This window comes from Neolamprologus multifasciatus, chromosome 10 (genome assembly GCF_963576455.1).
Source record: "Neolamprologus multifasciatus chromosome 10, fNeoMul1.2, whole genome shotgun sequence".
In the NCBI taxonomy this organism is placed as follows: domain Eukaryota; kingdom Metazoa; phylum Chordata; class Actinopteri; order Cichliformes; family Cichlidae; genus Neolamprologus; species Neolamprologus multifasciatus.
The window spans coordinates 16677565-16689980 of record NC_140448.1 but is presented as its reverse complement, the minus strand read 5'-3'; the positions used below and the strand labels follow the sequence as shown (position 1 = coordinate 16689980).

The following is a 12416-nucleotide window of genomic DNA, read 5'->3' as shown; positions in this document are numbered from 1 at the left end:
TTATTTGCATGTAGAGGTTTCTCTTCGTTCTCGGAATCTTTCAGTGATACATATCACAGGTTATTAAATCACTGAATTCTTTGTATTTTTATGTTGAAAAACATGAAAATGCTGAAATATTTGCTTGTGCAGTGCAGTCTATCACACAGTTGTAAATCCCACCTCATTTTTACTTTTGAGGCCAAACCTCTGTGCTTGTAAATCTTCTTGGCCACATACGCAGGCTGCTGCCACATTCTGTATTTATTGTTTCACCCCTTTGCAAAAGCTAAATAAAACTCACAAAGACAACTTGTTTTGGTGAAAATACATTTATTTCAGATTTCTGGGAAGCTCTTTTTTCACTCATGTGACTAACTGCACTGACTGTTAGGTAGGAGTTTGACCAGGTGATTTTTTTTTTTTTGAGCATTTGACGCCTTTTACTGACCAAACGTTTTTGAAATGTGCCACAAGCATCAAATTCAAAATAATCATATTTTTTAAATCTAAATTTTAACATTGTACGTATCATGTTCTGTTCCCATTTATATTTAAGGCAACATTCAAACTTTTCTGGAAACAGGGTTGGACGTCTTCCCTGTGGGAAAGTCTACATGTTGTGTAACATTGCCACAAACTAAAGGGACTGTTGATGTCCATTAATGTCCCTGCAGTGAGCAGCCTTCCTTTAGTAATAGGGATCTCACTGTTGCACAGATGTTAAATGCCAGAAAGCATTTGCATAGTGTGTATTTCTGTCCACAGCGTGTGTTGGTGGACAGGGAAAAGCAGGAGGACTGTTAACCTTCAAACCCACTTCACCTCGTATTCTGACTTTTAGTTCACTTAGGAGGGTTCAAACCTTATAATTAGGCACTCAGACCATCTCTTTCTCTTTCTGTCTCTCTCACACATATGCCTGCACTTAACATAGTCCTTTCGCACAGTTCCCATAAAGCGTGGATCTCTTCACTGCAGGTTAAACACAGTGATCACATAGATGTCTGTATTGGTAAGTGCAGGTTTAAAAATCTGGCCTGACATTAGCTTGCAAGTAGATGTTTTGTGTACTGTGTGGGGTCTAAGGTAGTTACCAAATGATTTTGTTTACCCCTTTCAGGCAACAGTAATGCAAACGTCAGTCTAAATAGTTCTCTGTAACACAAGCTGCCATTATTAATAGGTAAAAGCAATTAGCACAGAAAGGATTCAGTTTTGAATCGGAACCTGTTGGAGAATTATTTTAATTTTTCTGATTAATCTCTCAATCTGGTAACAGCACTTGACTTAGGAGCTGATTGCTGAACTGCCCTACCACGTTTTACCACTAGAGAGCAGTAGCCTATTAAAAAAGTATTTTCTTTGTCTTATTTAGATGAAAGTCAAGACTGCATTTAAGCCGTTTACTGATTTAGAAGAATGTGTGTGCGTGTGTGTTGTTGTTGTTGTTTTTCTTCTTTTATCCTAGATAAACTTGGTTATACTATTAGGTGGCCAAAAAATATGCAAGATAATGCTCGTGCAACACAGGAATATCTGGAATATAAACAACTTTAATTTGTTCTTCTCTGTGGGCCTTCTATTCTTATCTGTACTTTTGCTCCAAAAGGATTCTATTAAATAGAAAACAATTAAAGGGGAAGCGCTGAAAGCATGGTAAAAGGGATGAATCACTGTTCTTCTCTTGCAATAAAGTAATTCACCGGAGAAAAAAAAGAAAATGCTGCGGAAGTACTGTAACAAATGTTCACCTCCAACAGGCCACGAGAGCCGACAACAACCAGCAGAAATTGACACTGCCTGGAGGGCTCAGAGCTGAGTGCTTTGTCTGATGTGTGATGGAGTGTGGCAGGTTTGTCCCTTATTAGACTCATCACCTCTGTAAAATCACATGAAATAGAGAGAATGTGCTCTATAGAGGGCATGTCACAAAGCCAACCAACTGGAAGAAGTCTCACGCACAAGATGTAAACAAATCATTAGAGCCAGTTTTGTTTACTGTCTGTTCTGTATTTAAGATAAAAGTCTCAGCAGTAAATGTCAACCTGAGTGACAGATTTTTCTTTTTCTTCTCTTTTTTTCTTTTTGTTTGTAAGTACACTACCTAGAACTGAAACTAACAGAAACTAGTTTAATTATTTAATTTAAAGCCTTTAATTTCTTACAGTTTGCCTGCCAATCAATCTAGAATTCACAGAAACACAGATATTTACCCAATCCCCCTCTAGTTTATAATGCTAACTGTTCCCCTAACTGAATGGCAAGAGCATTGTCATCTGTAATGGAAATGAGCGTGTGAGATGCAGGAACAAACCCGCAGTTTCCCGAGACAGCAAACTCGAACCAGAATGGCACTTTGTGTAAATGTAAACTCACACAGTCCTTGTGCTGATGATTACAGAGCAGCAGCCGAGCTAACGAGTGTGTTTGGAGAAGAGTTCCTGGTGTGTCGTCTGAAAACCTACATTTTCTGACTGTAACATATGAACAAAGAAAGCCCAGATGTGAGTATGTACGCAGTTGTGAGAATGCTTATGTGCAAATTGGAAGCAAGTGGGGGGTTTTATTACACATTCAGCTGACCCAGACAGAGAAGCTGTTTCATCTTCTGCAGTAACATATAACCAGTGATTTTGCACGTTGAGCTGTTGCTTTTATGTGTGTGCTTCCTCAAGAGGAAACATGTTCTCTGTGGTTATGGAGATAGTGGCGACAGAACAGAGAGTGATAGGAGGCCCGCTGCCTTTCGTAGATGCCGAGCGTTGAAAGCACAAACGTAACAGCTGTGTGATGGTGTTGCCAGGCGAGTAGAGACGCCTTTAAACAATTTATGTACCACAAAAGTTTATATTTAAATTACCGATATGAAAAAAAGCTATTCAGTGTGAAGTATAAGTATAAAGTGGCAAAGAATAACAAGACTGAATTTGTGTATTGATTATAGTTTTATTATGACTCGTTTATTTAATGCATTTTGAATGCATAAGCTTCAATTGCATTCAGGTTTATTTATACAGCACCATAACACTAAAACAATCCCCTCATGGAGCTTTGTACTGTATGGTAAAGATCCTACCTTAATGGAAGGAAATCTCTTAGTATGTGATAAACTTTAAAGAGTAAGAACTTGTGGGGGAACAGTGGGGAGGAAGAATAGCCCTTTAACAGGAAATGACCACCAGCATAACCAGTCTAAAATTTGGAGCGACCATGTGTCTTGATGGTTATGCTCATTAGAGATGAGGAGCTAACAAGATAAAAACAAGCAGGGTAGAAGACAAACTATGGAAGAGAGTAGATAAAAACTTAATGACATGCAGTGTATATAAAGTCAATTCAGTTCAGTTTTATTTGTATAGCGCCAGATCACACAAACAGTTGCCTCAAGGTGCTTTATGCTATAACATAAAGACCGTGCAATAATACAGAGAAACACCAACAGTCAGACACCCCCAATGAGCAAACTCTTGGTATTAGTGTGGAGAGAAAAATTCCTTTTTAAGAGAAAAAACCTTCGGGACAACCAGGTCCAGGGAGGTGCAGCCATCTGCCTTAACCTGTTGGTCAACGATGAGAGGAAGACAGGACAAAAGACCCACTGTGGAAGAAAAGAAACAGTCAGTGCATCATGGAAAACCAGCAGCAACCAAGGCTTATTGAATATAAACACATGGGAAGTGAAAAAAGGTGTAGGAGAACTCCTCAGTGGATCATGGGAAGTCACTCAGCTGTGTGAACCTATAGCAGCATAACTAAGAGATGGTTCAGGGACTTACCCCGAGAGAAGGCTGATGGCAAAATGCCCCACTCCCATAATATTTTTGAAAACTCTAGGAATCGCAATTATGACTGCACTCAGGGAGTGAAGTCTTCTAATAATATATGGTCTTTAGATTACAAAGGGACTTCAGATTCAGATCAGTGCATGTTTCTCCCAAAGCAATCAGCCAGCATGTTGTAAATAAGATGCAGAATCTGGAGCTCCTCCATAGACAGTGAGCCAGTGTTGTGATTTGCCTCAAACCCTAGTGAGCATCAGCAATGCATATTGTGAAGTAAGAGATAAATCATGAGCGTAAAATATCTCCATTTTGTTCTTCTTAAAAAGCACTCTGTTTACTTTCACTGTCACATGCTTTGTCACAGCATCACAGATTAAAACTCCTACCTCTTGATTCTGCTGGGACGGTGGCATGTGGGTGGTGTGTGTCTGTAAACAAACAAAAATGTCAATGTGCTGTGCAGTCAGAATTCAAGGACTCCACCTTGCAGTGAGAATTTATCATTTAGATGTTTCAGGCATTTTTTAATTTATATTGGTACCTGGTAACCAGACAAAAAAACAACCTATGACCAAGTATTACAGACTCTAATCTTGATCCATTTTCATCCTGACTGTAAGAATGACACAAATATGTGGAAATGATTTAGATGAATGTACTTGGTGTGCTCCCGGCTCAGTGATTACACTGCAATGCTGAGCATTTCCCTTGCTTTCAGACGCACTTGTACAGATAATTTTATGCAAATGTAAAAATCTGATGTATACCTAACACTCATACTGGCATACCCAATTACCTGAAAGTCCTGAATATAGGTACCAATTGAAAGAAGAAGAAAAAATCTCCACATGTGGCCTTATAATAGCAGAACGGCTGCTGTGCTCAAGGAACCCCACAACCTGTACAGTGTGAAAATGTCATGAATATTAGCCTCAACTTTCCCCAAAAAATTCTGTTTTGCTTAGCAGGTGATAGAGATGGGCTGCAGGGATGAGCCGGATTCTCTGTATTAATTAGTCAGATGGGAACAGAATCATATATAGATATAAACTCTGTCCCATAATTGTTGGACTTTTTCTTGTTGTTTTTCATTACCTTAAATTTCCAGGTGTAATTTTTTTCTCTAGCTTATTATTTTGCCTCCCTAATTAAGATCTTTGCATTCACTTCAATCTTTGTCACAGTTTGTGTCTCGGAAGTATCAGGTTTTAATATTAAGTACAATTTCAGTTTCCATAGCGGTGAATCTAACATGCACGTGTGAAGTCACAAGATGAGTGTTTTTGAGCATGCAGCGAGTGTGACAGCTGGAAAAGCTGGAGGTGCCTTGTACTTTGAAAGGAACAAAGCAGAAGAAACCCTCTAATCACCTGGCATCTTAAACCTGGGTAGAGTCGAGAACAAAATGCAGTCACAAGCAGTTCTTCTACGGATCAGCTTTAGGTATAATGACTTTAACGACTCAAAGCTGTCAGATTTGCAAGTGTGGAACTTTTTAAATATTCATGTTCAAAACTTATAACCAGTATCAGAACAATCACAAAAACTTCAACTGGTTTACAGCAACTGTGAGACCTTGCCTCATAGTGACATTAGATAAATTATGAATCGGGCTGATGAAGATTGTCCCCTTGTTAGCTGACCTTGTTTTTCGTTAAGTGTACTCGTTCTTGCCAAAACATAACTCCTGGCATGCTCATCTTTTATTAATGTCAAACATATATTTTTTCTTTGACCAGGACATTTGCCAGTGCGACGTCAAATATCGTTCCAAAAAAAGAAAATCAATAAAATAAATGCATAAATGTTAAAATCTTAGAAATCTGATCACATAAAAACACTTTGCTAAGCAACGGGGGGAAGTGGGTGTATTTTCTCATGAATTAGCCTTGACAGATGTTCAAACAACCCCCCCTCACAGGTTCGCCAAGGTCTAGCACTATTCCCTCCAGTTCTAAGCAACAATTGCAATATTTCTTGCTCCATGCACGGCAGCTGAATGCGTATTTCACGTCCCCGCGCTCCTGCTTATAGTTGGAATTTTGTTTATCGTATTACGATTACTAGTCTATTCTGGACTGACAAGGACAGGGTCATTTGTTCTAATTAATGGGCAGTGGGTGGGTTTTTATTGTTGCTTTTTCTTGCTTAAGGGAAGGTCATCATCTTTCTGAAGTCCACACTGAGCTGCGTATTTGCTTCAAAATATAAAGCTAAATAAATGGATGAACGCATACATGAATAAGAAATGGGCAAGGAAATTCGTCCTCACCTTCTTCGTACTTTAACTTTGTGTAGAAAGCGAGGAGTTACTGCAGAGCAAGTGGGGGGAAACACAACAGGGGATTAATACGCCCAGCTACCAAATGACTAATGGAGATATCCCATTAAGTAGGGGATACAGCTCAAATCTTAAAATGTATTATTAATATTGGGGGCAGATGGCATACAACAGTGATCAATGGAATTAATGGGTTGTCTGTAATTTCTTATAAACGAAAAATAGGTTGCCGTATAGGAACACATAAATTATCTGTAGCCTGCATATGTCCCAGCAAATGTTCACTTAGTAAGATAACTAGTTTAAGGACTATAATTTTACATGCTCGTATGATGCGTACTTTTACAGCTTTCTCAAGTTAAAAACCCGAAGAATGACAACGTTGGTGGAGTTGAAATGACCTTTTCTGGCACACCGTGGAAAATAAACAATTATAAATTTGCCGTTTCTCACAATTTCATCAGTGTCTGCATGTCCAAAGATTACACGATAATATTACCTGTGTTAGGCAGAGTGCTTAAAAAGAGGATTTTATTTAAACTCGTCTTTCCATTCTGATCGTTGGGGGGGGGAGTAGTTCTACCAAGAGGACACGCTTGGTAATTAAGCTATAATCAATCTGTCTACTTCAGTTTATCTTCCAGTCTCCACCTCTCCGTGACTGTCAGCCGTACTGCCCATTAGCGATAGGGCTGAGCTAACAAGCCTTCAAAATCCTCCAATATGTGCAGAGATGGGCGGTGGCGCTTTACGCTGGGCTCTCAAGCGGCTGAAGTTAAAACTCCTGAGCGCTATTCTCGCGGAGTATGTCGAGGGTCCGCACGGATAGATGCACGGGAGTCACTGCGTGGGCACCCCGCTGACTCCCTATTGTTTTGGGATTTTTTATTTTGTTAAGTAAAACAGACATTTTGGAAAAAAAACCTTTTCTTGCACCTTGGCAGAGCTCACATAACTGGTGAACATGTTGTCCTGTGGACTTCTCCTGTGTTTTTCCATAACAGGTATTGTCTTCGCGCAGTCTGACAGCTCTGGATTATTTTATGCACTGAGATCAGAACTGTCTGAGGACGCTATCCTTGTGGCCAACAACGGAATACGCGTGCCTTTCGGGAGATCGGTTTTTATCGATCCAATCAATGATTTGGTCATTCAGACACAGCCCGGCGACCGGTGCAGCATCAACGTGCTCGATAATGATCCGCTCTCGCAGAGACCGGGTCATCTGTCTCCCAAAAAGTTTCCCTGCGATTTTGGTCCAAATGATGTGACTTACTCCCACCACGGATCGAGAAGTCCGGCTAAAGACAGAGTGAGGATGCAGCTCAGGTATGACGCGCAAACCGAAACGGTCATTATTCCGTTTATGATGGAGGTTGAAGTAATGTTCACGCAGCTCGAGTTAATCACCAAAAACATGCCTCTGACTGTTGATAACCTCAAAGGGATCAGTAACCCTATTGATAAGAGGATTTTAGAGTTCACTTATGACAGAGAATCTCACAAATGCGAGGTGACATCCCAGTCCAGCAGCAGCAGCAACTCGCTGCCTAGATACGGGAAACTCATCCATGGGGGTAAACTTTCTGCAATGATGGACTGTGATGAATTCACACGAGCTGATATCCGCTATGAGCACACTTTCCAGCGCAAATCCCCCAACAGGGATTATGTCCCCATGGTTGTGGAGCTGCAGGATAAGGAAGGCAACCTAGTGAAACAGGAGTATTTTCATCTTATGATTCGCATCAAAGGGGGAGAGGAGAACACTCCCCCCAAACCCAGCTTTGTGTCCATGATGATGATGGAGGTCAGCCAGTTTGTCATGACCGCCCTCACCCCTGATATGCTTGCCGCTGAAGATGCCGAGTCAGACCCAGACAAGCTTATTTTCAATATTACTTCCCCCTTATCTTATGAGGAAGGCTATATAGTCAGCACTGATGACAGAAACCTCCCCATCACCTCCTTCTACCAGAGAGACTTGCGCGATCTTAAAATAGCTTATAAGCCCCCCTCCCTGGATTCAGACACTGAGAGGATTTTCCAGCTTGAATTTGAGGTGGTGGACACAGACGGGGCCATCTCGGACCCATTTGCTTTTATGATTGTTGTGAAGCCCATGAACACTCTGGCCCCTGTCGTGACACGCAACACGGGTCAGCTGCTGTATGAGGGGCAGTCTCGGCCTCTCTTCAGCGCTCACAACTTGGAGATCAGTGATGAGGACAACCTCGACTCTGTCAGAGTCACAGTGGTGGATGGGCTGCGCCACGGGGACCTCACAGTGCTGGGCTCTCACAGGAAATTCTTCACACCCGCAGACCTCGCAACAGGAGTTGTTGTGTACCAGCACGACGGGACTGACACATACAGCGACAACATTGTCTTCAAAATGACAGATGGGCAAAATGAAGTTGAATTTCTCTTTCCCGTTACAATTGTTCCCACCGATGACGAGCCACCGATTATAAATGCCAACACCGGTTTGGTGCTGTTCAAAAATCAAATGATGCCCATATCTCCCCTCATGCTCAGCGCTGCTGATATTGATTCTGAGGACTCAACTATTAAATTCATTATTGTGCCCCCTTTTTCTTCTATTGGCACGCTGCTCCTAAGGCAGTCAGATGCCCCTGAGGACCCTTCCTCTTGGAAATTTAATGCTGAGGATGAAGTATATGAGAAAGAGGTGACAGAGTGGCTTCAGAAAGATATCACTGATGGGAGGTTGTTTTACAAGCACACAGGCCCTCACAACACAGATGCAATCACGGATCAGTTTGCATTCACAGTCCAGGATGACAACGACCCCCCTAATTTGTCAGAAGAGAGTGTGTTTATAATCCGAGTTTTACCTGTCGATGACATAGCCCCTGAGCTGTTCCCTGGCACCACCCTGGAAATGATTGTTCAGGAGTACAAACCTACTCACTTTAGCAAAGAAGTTCTGCACTATACTGATTTGGACTCTGAGGACCGTGACCTCAAGTATACAGTCATCCAGCCCCCCACAGATGCAGATGAAAATAACCCTGTTGTGTTCGGTTCTTTGGTTCTGACAGACCACTCCGGCACTGAAGTAACAGAGTTCACACAAGCTCAAATTAACCACCATAAGGTCTCCTACGAGCCCCCAGATGTTGAGCTTGGAATCACAGCCCACGTTGTGCAGTTTCGTTATACTGTTGAAGACACAGCTGGAAACAGTGTAGAAGGGGCTTTCACCATCTATCTCCAGCCTGTTAACAACAAACCACCTCAGATCACAAACACCGGCTTTACTGTGCTTGAACGGGGCATACATATAATCACAATCGCTGAACTAGATGCTACAGACCCCGACACTGAGAGGGAGCGAATAACCTTTACTCTGAGTCAGCCTCCTAAGCATGGTCAGATCCAGGTTGCATTCACTGACCTGGAAAAAAAAGGAGTTTTTAGACTTGAGGATATCTCAGAGGGAAAGTTATTGTATATTCAAAGTGGAGAAGAGACAGTAAACGATGAATTTCAGCTGGATGTCAGTGATGGAATTCATATTGTGACCGTGACGGTCAAAGTTAATGTAAAGCCTGTCGATGATGAATCTCCAACCATCAGCTTGCCTGCGGGAACGATCGGGTCTCATATGGAGGTGCTGGAAAATGGAGCCACAGAAATAACAACTAATGTGATTCAAGGTCGTGATGATGACACAGATGACCTTCGGCTGACTTTTATTGTGGAAGATCCTCCCCTTATGGGTGAAATATTAGTTAAAGGAGTCCCTACCACAAAGTTTACTCAGGCTGACATAATTAACGGTGTAGTTGTCTATGCACACACTGGTGGTGAGATAGGTCTCACCTCTCAGCAGGATGGCTTCAATTTGACTCTTAGTGACATGTCTGATGATTGGGCAGTAGGTGGCAATAAGGTCACCGGAGTTCATGTTCAGGTCACTATCCTTCCTGTTGACAGTCAGGCCCCTGAGGTCAGAGTTGGTATTCAGTTCAGTGTCATTGAAGGAGAAAAATATGCCATTGGCCCTCAGCACTTGAACGCTGATGATAACGACACTCCAACTGATGATATCCTTTGCACTATCATTGTGCAGCCCACTGCCGGCTATGTGGAGAATATATCCCCGGCTCCAGGCTCAGAGAAGTCCAGGTCAGGAACAGCTATCAGTGCTTTTACCATCAGAGACATCAGGGAGGGAAATATCTACTACGTGCAGAGCATTCACAAGGGGGTCGAGCCAGTAGATGATAGATTCATATTTAGGTGCTCTGATGGTATAAATTTCTCAGAGAACCATTTCTTCCCAATTGTTATCATCCCAGCGAATGATGAAAAACCTGAGATTTACTTGAGAGAGATAGTTTTGATGGAGGGGATGAACATCGCCATCGACTCACAAATTCTGAATGGAGCTGATGCCGATATCCCATCTGAGGAGCTGGTGTTTATGATTTCCAAACCTCCCAAACATGGTGCAATTTTAAACCAGCTAGCCACAGGCTCCATTTTGGTGACTAATTTCACTTTAGAGCAGATTAGAGAGTCGTCAAGTATTATTTATGAGCACGATGACTCCGAGACAATCGAGGACAGCTTTGATGTCATTCTGACTGATGGGAAGTACTTGGTTCAAAAAACAGCCACGGTTAATATCATCGCTGTTGATGATGAAACCCCCAGAATGCTCATTAATGATGGTCTAGAGGTGGAAATTGGGGAGACCAAAGAAATCAGCAACAAAGTGCTCAAAGCGACAGATTTAGATTCAGATGACAGTACACTTACATATATTATCCGGTTTGGGCCTGGTCAGGGTCTGCTGCAGAGAAAAACCCCATCGGGGTCTCTGGAAAACATCACGCTGGGCATGAATTTCACGCAAGTTGAAATTGATGCAGGGCTCGTAGTTTACACGCACAGTGGACAGGAGGGCGTTCGAGACATGGTCAAATTTGATGTCACTGACGGTTTAAACCCACTAATTGATCGTTATTTCTACATCACAGTGGACACCATTGACATGGTCTTCCCTGATGTGGTCAGTAAAGGTGTTTCTCTGAGAGAAGGTGGCAAGGTGACTCTGACCACCGATCTCCTAAGTACCACTGACCTCAACAGTCCTGATGAGAACTTGGTTTTCACTGTCACAAGGGCCCCTGTTAGAGGCCACTTAGAGTGCACAGACACTCCTGGGATTCCCATTGTGTCTTTTACCCAGCTCCAACTGGCTGGCAGTAAGATTTACTACATCCATACCTCAGACGATGAGGTGAAAATGGACAGTTTTGAGTTTGAAGTCACTGATGGCTACAATCCCGTTTTCAGAACATTCAGAATCTCGATTGTGGACGTCGATAACAAAAAACCTGTTGTGACTGTAAATGATCTAGTTGTCACAGAAGGGCAGCTTAAGCTGATAACACCTTTTGAGCTCACGGCTGAAGACCAGGACACAGCCGAGAAGCTGATCAAATTTACGATCATCCAGCTTCCTGTTCATGGCAAATTGCTCTACAACGAGTCCACACCTATCAGCAGCTTCACAAAACTAGACCTCAATGAAAACCTCATCAGCTACAAGCACGACGGAACTGAATCATCAGAGGACTCGCTCTCCTTTACTGTCACCGATGGCACACACACTGACTTTTATGTTTTCCCCGACACTGTTTTTGAGACTAGGCGCCCTCAAACTCTCAAGATTACTATCGTGGGAGTTGACAATGGCATCCCCCAAATTGTTGTAAACAAAGGTGCGCCCACTTTGAAGATTTTGGCCACGGGTCACCTGGGGTTCCCCATCAGCTCCAAGGCGCTGAAGGCAGAGGACAGAGACAGCAGTCCGGCCTCGCTGCTGTTCCACATCACCACCCAGCCAAAACATGGTTACATCATTCATCTCGGGCACGGCAACAACTCCATCAACACCTTCAGTCAAGGTAAGCTTTGAACAAAACACCTACCAGCTCTATAATGTGTCAGCATGAATATTGAATGTGGAGGAAATAATCAAACAGCAACGATTTTGTTTAGTAATCAGTCAGATCTAATTCCTCATTCCACTCTATGAGAAAAGTCTATCAGTTATTATTTTTAGCAAGCAAAATTACCTCTGCATGCCTGTCCTTGAAAATGTAATCATATATGTTTAAATACAAGATCGTCCTGAGAAGCACAGTGTTAGACATCAAAATTCCTTGCAAATGTGTAAGTTTTGATTAATTTTTCCAGCCCACCAAAGACTTTAATTTATGGAGTAATAATTATTCAAACGTGTGACAAGTACAGGCCTGGGAATTTCAATAGTTAATTTGTGCGCCTGATTTAGATGTGCCTTGCTCATCAAATCATAATTAGCAGACCAA

At 42.2% G+C, this 12416-nt stretch overlaps 1 protein-coding gene across 1 annotated transcript in view; it reads left to right on the top strand.

Annotated features, from left to right (window-relative positions):
- The first annotated feature begins 6613 nt into the window (after positions 1-6613).
- frem2a (FRAS1 related extracellular matrix 2a) overlaps positions 6614-12416 on the top strand; it is a 73163-nt gene continuing 67360 nt past the window's right edge. The window contains exon 1 of the mRNA XM_085174452.1: positions 6614-11990. Coding sequence (XP_085030578.1) covers positions 7010-11990 — 4981 coding nt within the window. The 5' untranslated portion in view covers positions 6614-7009. The remainder of the gene's footprint in view (positions 11991-12416) is intronic.